This window comes from Cydia splendana, chromosome 22 (genome assembly GCF_910591565.1).
Source record: "Cydia splendana chromosome 22, ilCydSple1.2, whole genome shotgun sequence".
NCBI classification, from domain to species: Eukaryota; Metazoa; Arthropoda; class Insecta; order Lepidoptera; family Tortricidae; genus Cydia; species Cydia splendana.
Genome location: NC_085981.1, coordinates 12,740,443 through 12,761,992, shown reverse-complemented (window position 1 = coordinate 12,761,992; position 21,550 = coordinate 12,740,443). Strand labels below are relative to the sequence as shown.

Here is a 21,550-nt window from a genome sequence, read left to right as displayed (position 1 = left end):
TAGACAATAAATAAGTAGGTTCTACGAGAATGATCGGTTTTTTATTTTAACGGTCATAGGCGGCCGTTCTTCCAAACCGTAGAGCAAATATTTGTTAATATTTTTATTTAGCCCGCTTATTGTACTAAAATATACTAAACAGGGTGGCCCATTATTTAGATCGGTCAGTATGGGAAAATCTGAAACTATAAGATATACACCGATCTCTTCTTAGGAACCATGTCGATGTCGTCGATTTTAGTAACAAGAAAAACTGCATTCATACATTTGAAAAAATGTGTACTCAGCTCGGGAATCGAACGTTTTGAAAAATAAATCTAAGACTTTTTCTATTTAGATATCGATTGTGTAGGTCTTATGCAGTAAATGTTACTATGAAACATGATGTCTGAAATGAATAAAATGCATTGTTTTCATATCCTTTAATTTATTTTAGTAAGTTTTCGAAAATACCATCATTTTTTTCAATATATTTTACATATTTTTTTTTAAATGTATGAATGCAGTTTTTCTTGTTACTAAAAACGATGGCATGGTTCCTAAGAAGAGATCGGTGTATGTCTTATAGTTTTAGATTTTCCCATACTGACCGATCTAAATGGGCCATTTTTAGTAGCAGTAACATCAAATCACTGCGGGTTCAAATCAAGCGCGAGCGCGGATTCTAGGTCTATGGTTCAAACCTACAACGTCCTGTTAGAAAGTCGTACATACTCTACATGTGACATATCTTCAAAAATTATATAAACTAACTAGACGGGCCCGCAGCTCCGCTCGCGAAATGAAATAAAGAGTGTGTCAACCCTGCCAGGGTTCATAACGGTGATAGGGATTTCTTATTTGTACCCGTTATTTGGATAACTTAATACGCAAAATATCTGAAAAAAATTGTGATTTGACAAAAGGCAAAATTATACTTTTTCATCTACGTGGTTATTTATTTAAAACTCGTTTCAACATAAAATTATTATTTATTTTTATAAGCCTAATTGCAAAAACGTTCATTAGATTAATTTCCGCCTTAAGACGAATATGGACGACCACCGCCCATAAATCGCCTTTTGGTACAAACGTACGTACTCCCCATTTCCCTTTCTGAATACTAACATTACTTACTACGGTTATGTGAATCCTGGCCTCCGAGAAAAGATCACACCATGTTTCTCGGTCTTGCGATAGCTCTCGCCAGTCCCCATGGCCGAGGATAAGCAGATCTCGAGCAACTACGTCGTTCCAGCGGTAGGTACCTATGACGTCCAATTGGGCGTCTCCCATTTCGTTGTACCAAGTACGCTCTCGTCACGGCACGATCCTCTCCCATTCTCTCTAAAAGTCCGAGCCAATGTAAGCTTAGCCACTTTTGTCTCTCAGTATTCCGCCAGTATATCGGAACACATCCTTATTTCTATAGCAACAGAGTTATATTACGATATTTGGCCGACTGCTGACTGTACGTTTGCTTATTTTCACCAGGTCGTTTCGCTCAAAAATATCTGAACATGCACTTAAATTTTATCTACCTACATTATAACTTGCTATTAACTTTGTATTTTTGGCCCATCTCGGCAGCCCGGTCCCCGGACGAATTTGTTTGCCGAAGCTGTGAAAGTAAATCTGAATAACATAACTCAAAAAGAAATTTAAAACAACAAAATACAAATTACTATTGATATTGATAAGTCATTATCAGTCATTATATGGCATGCCACTCGTATCTCGTATGGGCATAAACTAAGGTAAAAGGTTGAGGTTGACAGCACTTTTTATTTTACTTCGAGTAAAAAAGGCCGAAATCACTGCATACCAACATAACAAACATAATTTTGGTTATTTGAAGTTCGAAACGAAACCAACCGAGAGTTTCCGAAAATAGCCGATAGTCGTAAAATGAAGAATGTTATGAAAATTTCTTTTGCTTATTGTAAATTAAATACGCATCGAAAGCGATAGTTTTTATGCTCTAGTTATATTCTCATACTTAGATAATAGATTGGAACAGTTTTTTCTTATCATACATGCGTCGTATTTGAGAAACGTGTCAAAAACTTTTTTAGAAATTTGTAAGGCGCCATCTCGCTTCTTCCCTCGTTTTTTATCCCGTTCTGGTTTTTCAATTTTAAATATATGATTAACATAAAACCAGAAGACACAAATTAATAATAGAAATGAAACCCAAAAAAAAATAAAAAGCTGTAATCTCTAGATGCGTGCGACTGAGAATTGAACCCGCGGTCTCTGCTTTGAAAAGCAAACGCCTGTTACTGAGACCACAACGACGTGCCTTGACAATTGGCTCTAAATTCGGCTTCAGTTGGCTTTCGCTATGTGTCATCCGTTTTGACGATTCTGCTAAAAGAAATAGTTTGCAGTAAGTTGATCGAGAGGCCCCTGTCAAATGGTTGAAGAACAAAACGTGAGATAGATGTATGTGATGACAAGTCTGCACTGCTTTCGATGATTGTCAAAACGCTTTACCTGAAATTAGCAAGGCTATTTTTCATTCAATATTCGACCATACTTGTATGCTTTAAACGTCTATGTTTCCATATTGTTCAGATATATTTGACACGTTGACCGCTTAGATACCAGTGGTGTTTTGACAGCTAAGGTATCAATGACTTGTTGTAAGTGTAGAAATTAATGAATAGCGACTGTTAAGATATTTGTGACACGTTGAGCGCTCACAAGTAAATACTACCATGACAGTCAACAACTTATTGACAGTTTAAACGTTTACATCTCTTTGAGTACCTGAAGTGTATAGCGACTTCTGCTGCTGACTGTACCTATTTTATTTTAGATTAGGTAGTGTTATTTATTTTAGAAGAAGAAGAAGATTTAGGTTTTAAGTTTTAGTTATATAATTGAATATGCGTTAGACTTGTATGGTAATGTTTATAATTATATACTTACCTATCCTTATTGTTGTTTTCAGGGTTACCAAATTTGCGAGCTTATATTGCTTTTTTGATCGTTCCATTTATCGTCATCTGTTTAATTACTGAAATGAAATACTTGGCGCCATTTTCGATTGTTGCAAATGTTGTAATAGGTGAGTAAAAATTAATTTTTACTCTTGTATTTATTACTTCGCCGGAAGACGCTGGATGCGGGTCGCTTCCAACCGGTACGTATGGAGGTCCAAGGGGGAGGTCTATGTTCAGCAGTGGACGTCTTATGGCTGAGATGATGATGATGATTTATTACTTAAGTTATTTAGGCAACGTGAAGTGGATAACTTCGTAACCGGGGCAGAGCCACCCCACACTAGCGTCTTTCGAGCGTCGGTGTCTAATAGTCAGAGCTATGGAAAATGGCGTCGCTGCGCAGTTGCGCCAACGTTGCGTCGAGCAGCAGCCATAGAGTTGACTAGACGCCGACGCTCGAGAGACGCTAGTGTGGGTTGGCCCTTAAGTAAGCCAGATACCTTAGTAAGCGTTGCAATAGCCTATGCGTTGCTAAATTATGAAGTCCTTCTGGTTTTTTATAGATATTTGCCAATTTTCAAAATTATCTCGCTTTCAAAGTTACCTATATTTTATTTTTGCTAGCCTATTAAGGTGTCCCACTGCTGGGCAAAGGCCTCTCTCCTTGTCTTCCGCGACTCCCGACATAGCGCCTGCTCTAGTCAGTGACTGAGAAAGGTGTCTGGGCCTGCCGCGTCCGCGCTCTCCTTCTGGCATCCACTTGGTAGCTACACTAGCCCATCTGTCTGGATGCATGCGGCAGACGTGACCGGCCCAGTCCCATTTGAGCCTAGCAGTCTTCTCGCCGACGTCAGCAATACGGGTTTTTGCGCGGCGTGGTGTTCCGAATACGATCAGTCCTCTTTACACCTATATTATTGCTCGCAATACCAAACCAAATTTGTCTTAAGGCGGGATTCCACCAGTGTGCGGCACTTTGCGGCCCAAGCTTTTTTGTACTGAATATGCTTGTGCTGCACAGTGCCGCACACTGGTGGAATCCCGCCTCGATCGCACTGTGCACAATAAAACTGCCTCCGGTGAGGCGTCGTAGCTCACTCCGCGTTTTTGTCGCGTCGCTACAAGTACATGCGGCCACACCAATTTTGGTGTCTCTTAGCAGTCATAGATGCCGCGCACCGTCACGGAACGGACGCTGAGTGACTGTACAATAACATATTAATTAGTTCAACCATATACCCTGCTTGGTGAAGCATGCAAAAAAAAATTCTAAGCTTAAAATTTAAATTTTCAGGGGTAGCGATTGTCATGACCGTCAAATACGCAATAAAGAACAACCCGGGCTTCGAGAACATGGTGGTGGCCACTAATTTTATGGACGTGATCAAATTCACCGGCATGGCCGTGTTCAGTATGTCTTGCGCAGGCGTCGTTATACCGGTGGAGAACAACATGAAAGAACCTCACAAATTTGGTTTTGTGTTAGGTGTCGGTAAGCTTTACCGGATCCCTTTGTTTGACATAATTATTGAAAGGTCAGGTCAGGTATGGAAATGCAATGATGGTCAGGCCGCGTAGCCAAGATGCCAATCGCTTACGCTCCGTAGCTATCGAAACGCAACTGCCACTGTCACACTAATATGGAAGAGTGATAGAGAGACATAATGCTTTTTGTTGTCGAAGCGATAGCGATTGTAACCTTTGGCTAGGCCGGCAGATTATCGTCATTATTCATTTTCTTCTTAGGCTTAGATAGATTCTTCTTAGATCATTTATAATATGGATATAAAAGCAAAATACAAAAACACAAAACAATAAAACATGCGTATAAACACATTATAAAAACTGTAAAGCACGTCTATTGTACAACGTTTTACAGTACATATGGCCCTTAAAATTTTTGACATACGCACGTATAGTGCTAGGGTGCACTAGGGCGGTAAAGTAGGTATATGTAGGTACTGTAAAACGTTTTATAGTACATAAATATATGGCCCTTAAAATTTTCGACGTAGTAACGTAATGTGCTTATTACAGCGCAGTGTGTCGTAATGTAGCACCATATGTACTGTAAATGAATAAATAACACAAAATGATTATTTTGCAGGATACATTTTCATCATAGGCTGTGTGTTCATGGCTGCATTTTTCGGATATGTTGCGTTTTTGGACAAGTGTGAGTCGCCGATAACGATGAATTTTCCTTTGACAATGTAAGTACCTTATATTATTTGAAATATGAAAGTTAAAAGGCATACTTTATACAGTCGTCTTCTTATCATTAATTAAATGTAATCACAAGCTATGTTATAAATAATAGAGGAGTTAAAGTGTAATTCTATGGAACTTGCTAACTATATATGTAAACAAACCGCCATATTGAAATTGTCTTTGAATGATGAATTTACTAGTGACTTTTGTAAAGCCTGACCAGGAATATATGATCATTGTCAAGAGGGCGCTATTATTCTCATTTATATGGCACAGTTCAGTATAGTCTGAACAATGTGGATTGGCAACTCGTTACTTTGACTTACATACTTTTACTCACTCTAATCATAATCACTTAATCAGTATCCAAATATTCGGTGTTCACATTTTTTTATTGTAGGTTTTTACCGTATAAAATTCATGTATTTTCTTACGCGTCACACATAGGTCAAAATTACCTTACATAGGGTCTGCTACATTGTCAATGAATAAAATTGATCGTCTCCAAAGCCCATAGCAAAGAGAATAGAGTGTATAGAGAGTTATTGTCATAGTAAATTTTGTAGTCACTGTATATTTATTGCCATCTATCGACACAAGATTAAAACTAAAAATTAAAATCTATGTTATGTAGGTATATCTTTGCCCATAGTAAATATTTCTCAAACACATCTTTGTTACTGTACTTAAGTATTTCCTCGCTTGTATAACATAACACTACAATAACCAAGTCGTAATAACCAGACTATAATGACATTTTGATTTGTTTACCTGTCAGCTCTGATGTTAATTTGGAAATGTTTCGTAGCGATATAGTTTAATTTCCCGAACGGTTCTTTTCCAGCAGTTTATTATTTACATTATTTACAATGTTTCGCTCTTGATTATGTATAGTTTTGGCCATTTTTTGTAATTTATTATTTAATATTCAACACTTAAGTATTATTCAAGTAAACCGCCACAAAATGACACTGACAACAGTGACAACCTATCATTAAAATTATTGCCAGTGTAAGAAATTAGTTCCAATGAAATTCCGCAACATGGCGCATGATCATTTATTAATGGTCAGGCTTTACATAGTTAGCAAGTTCCATAGAATGACACTTTAGTTACTTGAATGGTTAGAGCATTTGGTAACTGGAGACGCCTTGACTGTCATTTACTGTACAAAACAGCCTGCCGATTTTAGCGAGAGAGAGGCACGTCAAATGTATGACTAAATTAGTACATGGTTTGGACGTAACGTACAAATAGCCATGTCAGATAAACGTCAGTCCATACAAAAGTTTGCACAACTGTGCAAGGTTTTCGCCAGAGGGATTATTAAATGCTCTAAGCTTGAATGTCATAACACTCATAACCCGAGCCCGGAATTTTTGCGGCGAAACAAAAGACTGTCGCAATCTTGCTAGAGTTAGAAACATTTTTTGGTCGATATCGATAGTTGTGTAGGTGTGTTGTCTAATAGAAGAAAAAACGGTCCACCTAATAAAAAAAAAATAGTAAGAAAATTTACGTGAGGTTTGTCTAAAATTATATTGTCTGTCTTTTGTTTTGCCGCGAAAATTCCGGGCTCTGCTCATAAGTAATGATTTTAGATTTTTATTTTTAAATTGGCATAATATAAGTTTACATTAGGTACAGCTAGATTATCTATACTAATTAGTATTATATATACATTAGGTACCTACGTTAACGATGCTATTTATAAAATGTCTTAAATAAAATATAATATTAACAATTTTATCCTTGTTAGCGCCACTTGCACCATCCCACTGACTCGGGTTAACCGGTTAATACGTTAACCCAGTGTCAAATTGTATGTTAATTGTGTGTTGTGTGGTAACCATGGTAACTCCAGGTTTAACCGGTTAACCCGGCTTACTTGAATGGTGCAAGTGGCTCTTAGCGCCACTTGCGCCATCCCACTATCCCGGGGTTAACCGGTTAAACCTGAAGTTACTATGGTTACCAGTACAATATGACACTGGGTTAACGTTTTAACCGCCTAGCCCCGAGTTAGTGGGATGGTGCAAGTGGGCCTTAGGGTGTTTAATTTGTCCGAATTTTCCATTTCCATGTAACTTCGCTCGAATTTTTATTCTCACTGTAGAAAAAATGATATATTCCAAAAAAAAATCGTTCAATATTTAGAGGTTGCAAAAAATCAACAAAGATTAACTACTCTACAGCAACCAACCTTACCAACGACTCTACAGCAAAAGATAGAAAGAGCTTTATGCCATCCATCCATCCATGTGGAGAGTAGTGTTACTGAACTCTCTATATATGTCGCAGTCGGATCGTATAATCCGCCGTATTACATTACGGCTAGCCGTTTTCAAAAACAGGGGCGTTTTGAAATGCGGCGGTTCAACGATTAGCCGGATTGAATGCGGCTGAATGAGAATCCGCCGGAATGTATTCGGCGCCATACGTTCTTCAACACGGCTAGCCGTAATGTAATACAGCGAGTCATTAGCCGCCGCTTTGACAGTTTTTAGTTCCCATTTTTAACACTCGTGGCGCTGCCTGACATAACAACAACAAACTATGAAAAACGCTGGGGTGTCCATCAAATCTGGAGTTCGTCGGACTGTTTCTTTTCAAAAAAACATTTCCTTCGTAACTAAACTAGACGGAGCCCGCTTCGCGGGGCTCCTATTTCTGAGCGGTTTGCCCTTCGGGCATCTGAAGCTACCTAACGAACCTAACCTACCTACCTATTGATTTAGTGAGACGTCCGTGAAAACATTACACTTTGGGGAAAAAAGCGTAGGTAGTTAAGTAGGTTAGGTTCGTTAGGTAGCTTCAGATGCCCGAAGGGCAAACCGCCCAGAAATAGGAGCCCCGCAAAGCGGGGCTCCGTCTATTTAAGTTGTGAAGAGAATGTTTTGGAAAAGAAACACATGTAGTGCGGTGGGACCATGGTAAAAATAAATTAAATTGCAAACATTGTCAAACTCCGGTTACGTAGGCGACCGAAAGAACTGGTCACTCTACAATCTAAATAGTAGTACGATGCGGCTAAACGTAGGCCGCCTTATTGAAGAACGTATCGCAATGACAATCCGGCTAATCGTCAAACCGCCGCATTTCAAAACGCCCCTGTTTTTGAAAACGGCTAGCCGTAATGTAATACGGCGGATTATACGATCTGACTACGACATATATAATTATAAATAATTACATTTTAAAATCAGTAGTATACTTAGGGCCACTTGCACCGGATGGTGCCCGGGGTTAACCGGTTAAACTTGGACTTACCGGTTACCAGTACAATTTGGCACTGGGTTAACGGTTTAACAAGTGGTGCTTAGAGTTTGGTTCCTCGATAAATGTTACAATGATAAATGTGACATGCCTTTTCGAGCTTATTGTGGGGCTTAAGTCTAATATCTGTGTAAGAATCTTCTTCTTCCTCGCGTTATCCCGACATTTTGCCACGCCTCACGGGAGCCTGGGGTCCGCTTGACAACTAATCCCATGATTTGATGTAGGCACTAGTTTTTACGAAACCAACTGCCATCTGACCTTCCAACCCAGAGGGGATTATTGGGATTAGTCCGGTTTCCTCACAATGTTTTCCTTCACCGATAAGCAACTGGTGAATATCAAATGATATTTCGTACATAACCGAAAAACTCATTAGTACGAGCCGGGGTTTGAGCCCGCGACCTCCGGATTGAAAGTCGCGCGCTTGCCGCTAGGCCACCAGCGCCTTTTCTCCAATCTGTGTAAGAAAGAATGTCCAGCAGAGCTAGCACATGATTGGCGCGACAGTATCTCGCGGCGAGATAGACTTGGTGTCCCTCTTTTATTAACATAGTTATAAAAAAGACTGGTAGTCTATCTCGCCGCGAGATACTGTCGCGCCAGTCATGTGCTAGGACTACTGCATTTATTTATTTATTCATTACAGGGGCCCAAAAATCCTTAAAGGTTTCATAGCCGTCATGATTTACGTGACCCACGCGGTCAACTTCTTCATGCCCTTCAACTGCGTGTACTACTACCTGAAGCCTAAGTTCAAGCCTGAGAATCAATACAAGATGGAGCTAGTGTTCAGGGCGATTATAGTGATAATTATCGCGTTGGTCGCTATTGCGTTTCCCAGTGTTGATGCTTTGATGGGATTTGTAAGTAATATCAAAGACATATGTAACTTCGTATAAGATGAATAAAGTCTAAGGAAAAAACGTGCCTCGGAAATCAAGAAAAAGTCATTCTCGGATAGATGGCGCACACACCTTTGGCCTATCCTCCGCTAGATGGCGTGACGACAGCGTTTCATATTTAACAATTTTAACACATAGATATCAGTGAATGAACATAGGCCAAAATGATATAAAAATAATAAAATCATTTATCCATGTATATACATTTTTTTGATAATTTTATACGTTTTCATTTTGAGTTTTAGTCGTGTGTCGATAGATGGCAGTAAATTTACTATGACAGGACCCCTCTATACTATCTATTCTCGTTGGTAATACGTAATGTTAAACTGTCGTGAGTCACACTACCTTTTAGCAAATAATATTCAGAAAGACAACCAAGGCTCAGAACCGGTTTTTTCTCCACATAAAAAATACCGGTATTATTTCGTTCTTTTTCGTTCTTGCCTCCAATCAAGAAAAGAATATGACCTTACCTTAGGGGCTATTCATAAATTACGTCATTTCAAATTAGGGGGTGGGGGGGTCTGGACATCGGATGATGGTAGCATGACGTAGGAGGAAACGGGGTCATTTGAAGCATGATTTTGGATGATTTTAGAGGGGGGGGGGGGGGGGGGGGGTCAAAAATCATCAAAAAACGATGACGTCATTTATGGACAGCCCCTTAGGCCTATGCTCGTGTAGATGGTGACACCGTTTGACAAAAACAACAACACGTTTAACAATTTTAACACATATCAGTGAAAGAACAAGGATCAAAGTCAAATGGCGTTCTAAAAGTTTTAATTCTGTGTCGAAGAATGGCAGTAAATTTACTGTCACTAAAAAAAATACTTTGTCAATATGCCGATACTAAATTCTCTTTGCCAGGAGCGTGCGAATCTTTTCATTCCTTCCTTTTATGTATACGCCTAGCCTATAATAGACGCCAAACGATCGTTCCGATAGGGTAATAAACCGAGCTGTCAACAAGGATGCGGCTAAAGTCGATATTGCTTATCGATGAATTACGCTTGCTCGATGAAACAGTATTATACATTTGCATTTATTATAGTACCGATGGCTTCATTAATATTTTAGAACCGTCTGGTAATAAATTTACAAGATGACAGTGATACCGACAACAGTTCCGACGATATAATAGCGACATCCACCGGATGACTGTTCTATCATAACGACACCTCTATCTTTTTAGGGTTACCCTACTACTCCACTGTCCGTCTGTCCGTCCGTCTGTCTGTCACCAGGCTGTATCTCATGAACCGTGATAGCCAGACAGATGAAATTTTCACAGATTATGTATTTTCGTTGCCGGTATAACAACAAATACTCCCATACAACAAACGTGACATTTTTGCCGTTTTTTCGGTAATGGTACGGGACCCTTCGTGCGCGAGTTCGACTCGCACTTGGCCGGTTTTTATTTTGTTATCTGAATAAATAAAATCGTTTTTTCAGCTGGGCTGTTTCTGCCTCTCCAACATGGCGTTCATCTGTCCGAACACAATCTACGTATTGGTGCACTACGACCGACCAGGTATAAAACTATAGACTAGGAATCCTCTAGACCAGCGGTCGGCAACAAGCGGCCCGCGAGCCACATGCGGCCCGCGAACCTCTCACTTGCGGCCCGCGAGCCCCCTGGCTATTTTGTATGTAATATTGTCAAACAACAATGTCTGATAAAGTCACACATATATTAACAAAAGTGCGGCCCGCGTCCACTTCCTTAACTACTATGTGGCCCTTGGCTGCTAAAAGGTTGCCGACCGCTGCTCTAGACCGAGTTTAGAGCAATTATTTCATGCAACCGATGATGCCAAAAATGCGGGGGTGCGCGGGACGAGGTGAGCGAAGTCCCGTGCCGTGATGGGTCCGTTCAAAGACACGGACGTCACACAAAGACACTTTCGACTCGAACATGGAGTAAAATTACCGTATGCGTGGTAGAGGGGGTAGCGCGACTATGCTCAATCTGGAGGATGTTTTGTCTGTGTATAAAACAGTGCAGTCGCCATCAGATATATCGGAGCGGCCAAGGTGCTCACAAATATCTGAACACGCCACCATTGTCAAGGCGCTGGAGTGCGTGTTCAGATATTTTTGAGCACCTCGGTAGCTCCGCGATATCTGATGGCAACTGTACGATAGCTAGTTGGATGTAAAAGAAAGTACAGTCAGCAATAAAAGCATGTATCAAAAATGAAAGTTTTGGTATCCATTATTTTAATACTCACTAAACTCTCGCGTTTTGTTGACATATTTAATAACACGAAAGGGTCTACCGCGATAAGATAATGCAAACGGTCGAAGAAGGTTTCATACTATATATTTATCACCTCAGGAGCTATTAACACATACAGGTTGCTCCAAAGTAAAAAAAAAAATTGTTAATTTCTTCGTAACCGCTACGCGAAAGTGTGCCTGTCTGTCTGTCTGTCTGTTACCACTTCACGCTTAAGCCGCTGAATAATTTGGCATAGAGATAGTTTGAGTCCCGGGGAAAGACATAGGGTAGTTTTTATATCAGAAATCATCCCTGAAAAGAGTGCAAAGGGGGGTGTAATTGAAAGAGTTAATGAATTGGCTAATAATTGAAGTAAGCAATTCGCGAATTGTATAATTCCTATGACCATTATCCAGGCGCTATACCTAATTTAGCTGCTGTCACTAATCCACGCAGACGAAGTCGCGGGCAAAAGCTAGTAGTTATATATCATTGGTAGTAGCTCAGTTTAGCGAGTAAAATCAAGCCCTGGATTTAAAGCCCCATGGTCAGACACACCAACACCATGTATATCTTTTTTTTTTCTAGGTAAGAATAAGAAGTGGTTGATTTGGCGCGCCGTTCTGCTCTCGGCGTTTGGAGTATTCATCCTCTTCTGCGGCTCGTACGTCAGCGGCAAGGATCTCGTCTCTGCGCTGTTTATGAAGAAGCCAGCAGGAGGCGACGAGACGACACCAGCTCCAGAGACTCCAGCTCCAGGTGCATAGTCTAGCTAAATTGAGTTCATTTGATTTTTTATGTTATTTCTAGTTTGAACTACGAGATCTTTCGATCCTAATGCCATAGAATAGATAACAGGGTCAAAATTATTTTGGTTGTCTTGTTTCTGACCACTCTCGGCTCGATTCGGAAAATGAATTAGATTTCTACTAGACTTCAACAAGTTATGATACGGATAATTTAAAGATATTTGTAAGATAGATATGTCAAATTTGACGTTTCCGCGATTCTGGAGGTCCTCTTGAACGATTTCGACAAGTTATGACTTAGATATCCAAGTCACATCTAGTCGATATCTAATGTAGATCTAGTGATCTCTAAATCGTCTCAAGATCTTGTGATTATCTCGAAATCCGAATAGGCCTGTCTGTCACGCTTCTATTTTTGTATTTTATCAAATAAATAAAAAATCGAATTTCGAGCTGTAAATTATAATTCTCTTGAGAAAAATTAAAAACTGAATTTCACTCCATACAAAAAGCTCCACTCCGTCATATTTTCGGGGACATAAAACAAGACAACGAAAACAATTTTGACCCAACAACAAATGTCCAACAACAAGTGTCAATGTGGTTGTCTTGCTTCACTCAATGCAGCATCGTGCGACACCTGTACGGATATGATGGTCGTTCTTGTCTACGTGACAGCGTGATAAAACGGTATCCGTCACTTTCCATCGCGCTGTGTTAAAAAGTGACGGATATTTTGTCACGTAGATAAAGCCCTCCGTAAGACCTAGGCCTGCTGGGGCCGATTTCTCGAACGGTATTACACTAATATTTTTAGTCCACAAACTGTCAAATCGTATGGGTTTCCATGACAACATAGTGGCTAATAAGCCTAATATGGTTCGAGAAATGGGTTCCTGTCCTGATATATTTGGTCGCCTAGTCAAGCCCTGGCTTGGAGTGCCACCGCTGGCTTGCACGAAACGTTGGCATAATAGGAGAAAAAAAAAATGTTATTTTTTGTTTACTTCTGCCTCCAATTTCTGTATTTCTTTCCGTTACAATTTTTATAGACTGTAAGAAAAATGAAATTCTGACACTTTATTTTCTCCTACAAAGATCGAAAGAGCTCATGATTATGAGTAGAAATAACATAAAACTTTTCAAATAAAAAAGTTGCGTGGACAACTAAATGAACTACCACCATACCTATTACCATTTGTAACATATGCACTTGTAATGTTGTAAATTGTGTTTTATAAAATGTGGCTTTGCTGATAAAGTCTTGGTTATCGGTAAAATTTTCAAGTCATATTTGACGTAAAACTTTTTAAAAAGATGTATTAATCTAATATGTGTGCTTTGATCGAATTTAGTAACTGTCAAATATAACATATATGCCGTCAAATGGGGCACGATGTTGCAATAGACTCGACATCTCTTCTTAAATCGATCCGTCTTTAACCGGCTAATCAGTTTAACCGGTTAATTTATGTACTCAAATACTTGGAAATAAACCGGTTACTCAACTGACAACGAATATTATTACTAATTGTCAACTGAGCGCCAATGTTTTGATATATTTTACTCGTACGATTTCTTTTTTATTTAAATTTTGTTTTGTCTTATCGCTTTCTTACTTTATATGTAAATGTGTCCGTAAATTTAGTAACTGTTTGCTTTTGTTACATTTTTATTAATTTGGCCTTACACCAATTGTAGGTTTTTATGATTATTTTTATCAATAAAAAACTAAAAACAAGATTTACTCGTGTTTAAATTTCACTCAAGTATTAAAAAAACTACAAGGTTTCTAAACGGTTTGCAACGCGCCTGTGTCACCCTAAGTTGCAGGTGGCCATGGGCTATGCTTACCATTCCCACCGGGCGAGCTGGGCTGTAGGCTTGTCTGCAACGTCAAATTATTCGATGTTTTGGGTGCAATATTGTATTTTTCTCCCAATGTATAACCGAGGTTTAAGTACTCTCACCATCTTGGCGAGAAGGCGTCCAGATTGAATTAAGTATCTAAATACAGCGGCCAGGGCCGTCTTAAACTATGCTGGGGCCCTTGGGCACAAGAATTTGGGGCCTTTTTGGAAAGTAAAGAAAGCGAAACAAACATTTTTCTACTATGATCTTCTATTTATTATGAGTTATCAAATATACTGTTACTGTCTGTCCTTCGGGGCCCTCTGAAGATGGGGGCCCTGGGCACGGGCCCTGTGTGCCCTTAAGGTAAAGTCGGTACTGACTGATTCGGTTAAATTGTGTTCTAATGTATGGGGAAGACAAACTAATTATAGCCAGCCTTTTATGAATGTAGTATGATACCTTAGGGTATGGTGCTTTACGCACACTAGCGTCCCTTCCCCTCCCCCTGACGCAACCCTCCCTTTTTGCATGAAATATGTCCCGGTTCACAGTTTTTTACTTTTTTTCAGGAAAGTATACATTTTAGGAAAAAAGTGTCAATGAAAGAAATAATCCTTAATAAAAAAAGGTCATATTCATTTTTTTATATGATGCACCATATTCATGTATTAGCTTGTTAAAATTCGAAATAACATAGTTTTTACTTAGGATTCGAAACTCATTTATTATACACGGTGTAACACGAGGAAACCGAATAATTTTAACAGCGTATTCCTAATCATATTTAGACACAAAAATGTCCTATAAACTTTTTTGAAATTCGGCTAGTTTCAGAGTTAATACCAATTTAAAAAAAAAACAAGTTTTTATTGTTACATAGTGCAAAACGCCTTTTTGATGGCGATGTTGCTACTATGGGACGTAGTCTAAATATCCTTATTGATAGATGTCAAAAAGTGACAAGTAACACTTTGCAAAACCTAAGTTTTACGAAAAAAAAAGTAAAAATCCATTTTAACTGACAAGTTTACCAATAACATATACTTTTTATGTACAAATATATTCAAAAAAGAGAAAAAAACAAACAAACAAAAAAAAATTTTATTGGCGAAATTGACCTAAACTCATATTACATTTTTTCCTTCTTTTGAAAATCGTCTAGTGAAAATCCCTCGATAACTAAGAGTAGGTAAATAAAAAATATGTTTTTGACTATTTATTTATTGATACAATGTAATTAACTGTTTAACAATGCATTATCTCTACTGAGGAAGCGGTTTTAGATATTACGGTGATACCTATATGGGTCATGTATACAGCCAGCAGCAGAAGTTGCTAAGCGGGCGAGGTGTTCAAAATTACCTTGACACGCTCTTCTTATTCTTTTAACAGTAAAGTCGCGTCACCATTTTGAATAACTCGGCCGCTTAGCAACTTCTGCTCCTGACTGTACCACAGAAATTAGGTTAACGTCTCTTTTGTGGATATAAGACCAGGTCTAGAACGTACACGAAAATTTTAATGATGTCAAGTGTCACTGGAAGTAATTCACAAATAAGTTTGGTACGTCCAAGCGGCCGTTAGGGGCCGCTAAGAAGCTAAAAGACGTTCACTTTTTTCATTTGTAGTCTTTGCTTACCTTTACTTCAATTGTCTTTCATTCTATATCTGTGGGGTATACCCAAAGCTAAGAGCTATAAAACCTCATTTTCCTATGGACCCTTATTAGGTACCATTGACCGGGGTGACTTTCAAATGCAGGGGCGACTTTAAAATTCTAGTTTTTAAGCCATAATTTATATTTATGCGAGATTTTTTACAGTAGGTGAATATGAATATATATAGTAATCTAACTAGTTACAGGAACATTTTCAGTTAATAATGAATAATGGTAATTCTATGGCAGTTTTAAATCTATCAAAGTAACCCCAAATTTTCCAAAGTCACCCCGGTCTACGGTATCAATATCACTATTTATCATTATCATTTTCTAGGTTATCCACTATTTCTTCTACATACAACTTAGAGCATTTAATAACTGGAGTCGCCTTTAAGAGCTTACCCCTCTGCCGAAAAACTTGCACAATTGTTCATACTTTTGTATGGACTGACATGGCTATGTGTACGTTACGTACAAATGATGTAGAAATAGCAATACATTTGACGTCCCCTCCCCCGCAAAAATTGACAGACTGTTTCGTACAGAAAATGACAGCCATATATGACGTCTCCAGTTACTAAATGCTCTAAGATATACAATTATTATACTATTTCTACATTTAACCCTCTACTAACTCCTACGGGCCACTTGCACCAACCCACTAACCCGGGTTAACCGGTTAAACCTGAAGTTACAATGATTACCAGTACAATTTGACACTGGGTTAACGTTGTAACCGGTTAACCCCGGGTTAGTGGGATAGTGCAAGTGGCGCTAAGTAAACAATAAAATATTATTTAATCCACACAATTCCCTTATCACAGCCATTTTTTCAATAACAAAATAACATTCCCGATATATCTACTAAGGAAAAAGGGTTTATTCACATAGTTATACTATAACTAAATGGACGAATCCGATCCCAATTAATAGGGAATATTAGGCAAAGCTCTGCGTAGGTGGCACCTTTGTGGCACATACAGTAAACAAACCACATTGACACATGGCCTACCGCGAATCATGAAAATCGAAATTTCGTTATCTAATCTCTCTATCACTCTTGCATATTCGAGCGATAAAGAGGCAGATAACTAAATTTCGATTTTCGCGTTTACCGGTAGGCCCTTGTTAACAAACCGCCTTGATGCATCAATGTCATATTTTATTGTCTGTGAAAACTTGTCAAAAAACAGTTTAAGGCACAGTATGTATAAGTTAGTCTATGAATTTACTGAGTCGGTAGAGCTGCACTCTGGCGGCAGAACATTGCAGTAATATCCCCTATTGAATCGATTTATAGTCTGTATCTTTAGGTATTTAACCCTTAAACAGGCCTGAGGCATTTTTTTACTTTTAGTAGTGATTATAATAACGTTAAAAGAAAACTAATTTCTTGTTTTTATTTTTGTTTCATTATTTCAAGAAAAAAACCCTGTGGTTTTTATATGTCCACTTCCCGTTACGGACGGTGGCATGTAGTACATATACAGCCACTGCACTGCTAGCCATACAGAGTAGTTTTAAGGGTTAGTCGCTTCTTTACATATTATCGATGAAATAATAAAATCACAACGTAAATAAGAAAATACTGCCATTTATCCGTGTTTACATTAGTAAACAGCAAAATAAGGTCTAAAAGTAATAGTTACTAAAAAGTAAATACCAGTTTAAAATAGTGAATATTGTACAAGAAGGGTTCATTAATAGTAATAATCTTACCTTTAAATGTCATGTAAACTCCCTGCAGGGCAGTGGTCACATACAGACCACTTGTACGTACCCCAAACGAGCAGAGGTTACATATGGATCACAAACTTTAAGAGCAAATATTTTACTAAAAAACAAAAACTGATAATTTATGATTTTCTACACATACATTATCTAATATTCAACCAAAAAATACAACACAAAGCACTTTCTGTATTTTTTATCGACATTACACACATTTATATAGGGAAGAACGTACAAAAATCGGCCATTTAAGTATTGTCGTTAAATTTGTTTTGACACCTCCCATTTTTTTGCGTTCGGAAATCGCCCACTTTATAGACTTTACGGTAATGACATTTTGTGATCGTTGTCTTTTCGCTGCTCGTCAAAAAAAATCATTTGCTATGTGGTAGCTACAGATACACTACCTGCTTAAGGGTTAAATAAACGTAAACAAACAATTTGTGTTGCGATGACCTTCGCAAGGCGGCCGGCAAGAGCTGGATCAGAGTTGCCGCAAATCGAGCTCAATGGCGTGCAATAGGAGAGGCCTATGTCCAGCAGTGGACAAGAGTAGGCTGATGATGATGATGATGAAACAATTTGTAAATTTTCGGGTAGTTATAACATTTATTGGTTAACCAAAACCAAATACAAAACCGCCTGGATCAGTCACTAAACGACTTGACTTTAACCTACATTATTTGATCATGTAATGTTTTTATCTACCCTCAACTGGCTTAAGGAACCAGTGGCGTAGCTAGGCTTGGGCGGAGTGGGCCGTCGCCCACAGCCTCGCGCGAGGCCCCTTCGGGCACAGTGAAAGAAAAGGGCCTCGCAGATGCGACTTCGCCCACGGATAGATTGACGCCACTGTAAGGAGCCATTTGAGGGTAGATTTTGTATATTTTTATTTAAATACCTAAGTAAAGATACAGAGTACAGTTGAACTGCTCAATATAACAATGGATGATTAAAACACGAGGGTCCTCGCTGAGGCAGCCATCTTGAGAAGCTATAGTGACGGATTTGCCCTATGGGGGCTATCTACGCCCGTCACTTCGGCTGGGGCCAGGTATTCACCGCTTTGTGGGTCTCTATTGTTTCCCATACAGTTTTAAGTCATAATGTATTGTATGTCCGCATTTTCGTTAGTCATAATTTGTTTTTCTCAGAAACACGTAACTTTTCAAGATTGCCATAAAACAAACCTAACCTATCTATGGGATCTATAGGATCTTGAAAAGTTAACGGTTTCAGAATTATGACTAAGGATAATATGACATTTTTTTCCCGGACCACACAACTACACACTCAGAAACAACGCGTATACCGATAGCGCCGAGTTTCTGGGAACAAAACACTTTACAGGGTGGAGGGGTTTAGTCCGTAGGCGGCTGGGAGGAAAATCTCCAACGCAGCCGAGTCGGGCATGCTACCGGATACCGGGCCGGCAGTATCCAATGAGGATTACCTCCACCTCTGGCAAAAAAAAAGACAAACAATACATTATTATATTTATGACTTAAAACTTTATGTCAAACAAAGGGACCACCCGCTTTGTGTATGGATGATCTATGCATGTGGATCTTCGATGTTAAGTATAGTTAGGCAGCCATCTTGAGAAGCTATGGCGACGGCTTTACCCCCATGGGCGCTGGCTACCCCCGTCACTTCGGCTGGGGCTCTGTATTCGGCCACTGCTTTGCCGTCTATTGTTCTGAAATATAACAAATAAAGAAATAAACGGTAAGTTAAACGATTACCGAATATAACCTCCTACTTAAGAGTAGTAGCCTGTGTCACTCGGGAAACAAAAACGAAGAGTGCAATCGGATTAATTCGTTCACATAATACTTGACGGTCGTTGAAATAGTAAAAGAGGAAACAGTAGGGGTAAGTCAAGGAGGATACACCCGGTGAGGAAACAGTCTTACCTGAACACCCTAAGCGTCTTCCTCCCGCTGTGGTAGTAAAACACGTACTGGTCGTCGGAGCTGAACATTGTGATGATGGAGAACACCCCCTCAGCGGCCCTGGAGATCAGCGGCTGCACGGAGGTACCCCTCTTCAGTTCGATGAGGTCGAGGCCGCCGCGGGTGGGCGCGCAGAGGCCGAACTTGCCGTCACGGGTGCAGGCCCCGTTCCAGCGAGGGACGAATCTGCATTTAAAAATACACGCTTACCCATTAGTGGGCACACACGGGTACACCTGGGTTACAACTGTTAATAGATTCGACTGTAACTCTACCTAATAGTATTAAAAAAACGGACAAGTGCGAGTCAGACTCGCGCACGAAGGTTTACGTACCATTACGCAAAAAACGGCAAAAAAATCACGTTTGTTGTATGAGAGGCCCACTTAAATATTTATTATAATTTCTGTTTTTAATATTTGTTGTTATAGCGGCAACATCACGGTTCATGAGGTAGGTACAGCCTGGTGACAAACGGACAGACAGACAGACGGACAGCGGAGTCTTAATAATAGGGTCTCGTTTTTACCTTTTGGGTATGAAACCCTAAAAATTGAAAGAAATCAAAACTGCGACCGGATTTAAGAATCAATGGAATGTTTACATATACATTTTTAAGACAATCGGACTTAAAGTAAGGGAAATCAAGATGGCGACCCTTTTTTCCGATTTTAACCGGAAACAATTATATTACCTGACTAGTCTCTTGGTCTTTATATCGAGTATGGCGGCTTTGTCGTTGCCGACGACGGCTACCCAGTTTGGCTTGTGTGGAAGTGCCACTATCGACTGCATGTCCTTTATGCCGCTGTTCTTTATCGGGATTCTGAAAATCAAAGAGAAAATCATAGATTGGCTATTTCCAAAAAATTTTGATTTTAATTTCAATGGCTTAAACTGAGTTATGGTGGGCAGCACGAGGCTAGCCATCGCAGGTAAGTTTTGTTTTGAAAGTCCAGCCTTAGAGGAAGCTGTCTAAGAGGAAATAGTTCAAAAGGAAACAGTCAAAGTCACCTGTGCAATCTAGCACCAGTCCTAGAATGTAGCACATGGAGACAGTCTCTTGACGACTTGTCAACGCCGGGTGCCACGAGGTGGTGCTCGTCAGCGGACACTACTGCTGAACGGTACCCTATTCCTCGCACTTCATAGTCTACAGCGTAGATTTTCTCTCCATCTGCCAAAAAAAAAAATTATACGACATTTTTACACAGATTGACTAAGTCCCGCAATAAGTAAGATTACTTGTGTTGTGGGTACTCAGAAACAATATACATATATATGTAATATACACATACATAAATACAAGAAAACACCCAAGACTCAGGAACAAATATCTGTGCTATATCGTCGCCTAGCAGCCCCATAGTACAAGCTTTTGCTTAGTTTGGGGCTAGATTGATCTGTGTAAGTTGTACCCGGATATTTATTTATTTTTGTAGTTTATTACCAGGTATTGTCCTTGTTACAATGTTGGCAACAGCAACATTATCCATATTGTCGGTGGCTACTTCAACGGAGATGGTGACAAACTTAGCGCCATCCTCAAGGAACAACACTTGCTTCACTCCTTTCTGCTGCTCTTTGAAGACCACCTGCAAAATGCAAAGAAACAGAAAATAACTAGAGATGCCCCGAATAGTGGTTTTGGCCGAATGGCGAATACCGAATATTCGGCCCCGGTCACGCATGCGTGGCATGCGAACATTTTGAGTCACAATTATTACGAAAACTGTTCGCCAACAAAGCACAACGTTTGCTAAGATATTATATTTTTTTTAACGAATGTAGTTAGAGTCAAGCGAATCAGACCCATGATAAAAATAAAATATTTTGTAATCAACAACTGCTCAAAGGGTCCTCGTATTTAAAACTTTGCAAGTATACATTTTAAATATTAAATATACCTAATTTTTGGTTTATTATTTTGTGTTTTTAGTAGGTATTTGTTGTTATAGCGGCAACAGAAATACATCATCTGTGAAAATTTTAACTGCCTAGCTATCACGGTTCATGAAATACAGTCTGGTGACAGACATACGGACAGCGGAG

The 21,550-nt window shown here is 39.3% G+C and overlaps 2 protein-coding genes across 2 annotated transcripts in view; one reads left to right on the top strand and one right to left on the bottom strand.

Annotated features, from left to right (window-relative positions):
- LOC134801664 (proton-coupled amino acid transporter-like protein pathetic) overlaps nucleotides 1-12,316 on the top strand; it is a 41,098-nt gene extending 28,782 nt beyond the window's left edge. The window contains exons 6-11 of the mRNA XM_063774283.1: nucleotides 2,936-3,052; nucleotides 4,222-4,419; nucleotides 5,035-5,140; nucleotides 9,064-9,280; nucleotides 10,781-10,859; nucleotides 12,138-12,316. Coding sequence (XP_063630353.1) covers nucleotides 2,936-3,052; nucleotides 4,222-4,419; nucleotides 5,035-5,140; nucleotides 9,064-9,280; nucleotides 10,781-10,859; nucleotides 12,138-12,316 — 896 coding nt within the window. The remainder of the gene's footprint in view (nucleotides 1-2,935; nucleotides 3,053-4,221; nucleotides 4,420-5,034; nucleotides 5,141-9,063; nucleotides 9,281-10,780; nucleotides 10,860-12,137) is intronic.
- A 6,767-nt stretch (nucleotides 12,317-19,083) lies between these two features.
- LOC134801430 (NACHT and WD repeat domain-containing protein 2) overlaps nucleotides 19,084-21,550 on the bottom strand; it is a 91,123-nt gene continuing 88,656 nt past the window's right edge. The window contains exons 30-34 of the mRNA XM_063773985.1: nucleotides 20,949-21,093; nucleotides 20,513-20,675; nucleotides 20,193-20,324; nucleotides 19,460-19,684; nucleotides 19,084-19,242 (exon numbers count right to left, since the gene is read on the bottom strand). Of these exons, the coding sequence (XP_063630055.1) occupies nucleotides 19,098-19,242; nucleotides 19,460-19,684; nucleotides 20,193-20,324; nucleotides 20,513-20,675; nucleotides 20,949-21,093 (810 nt within the window). The 3' untranslated portion in view covers nucleotides 19,084-19,097. The remainder of the gene's footprint in view (nucleotides 19,243-19,459; nucleotides 19,685-20,192; nucleotides 20,325-20,512; nucleotides 20,676-20,948; nucleotides 21,094-21,550) is intronic.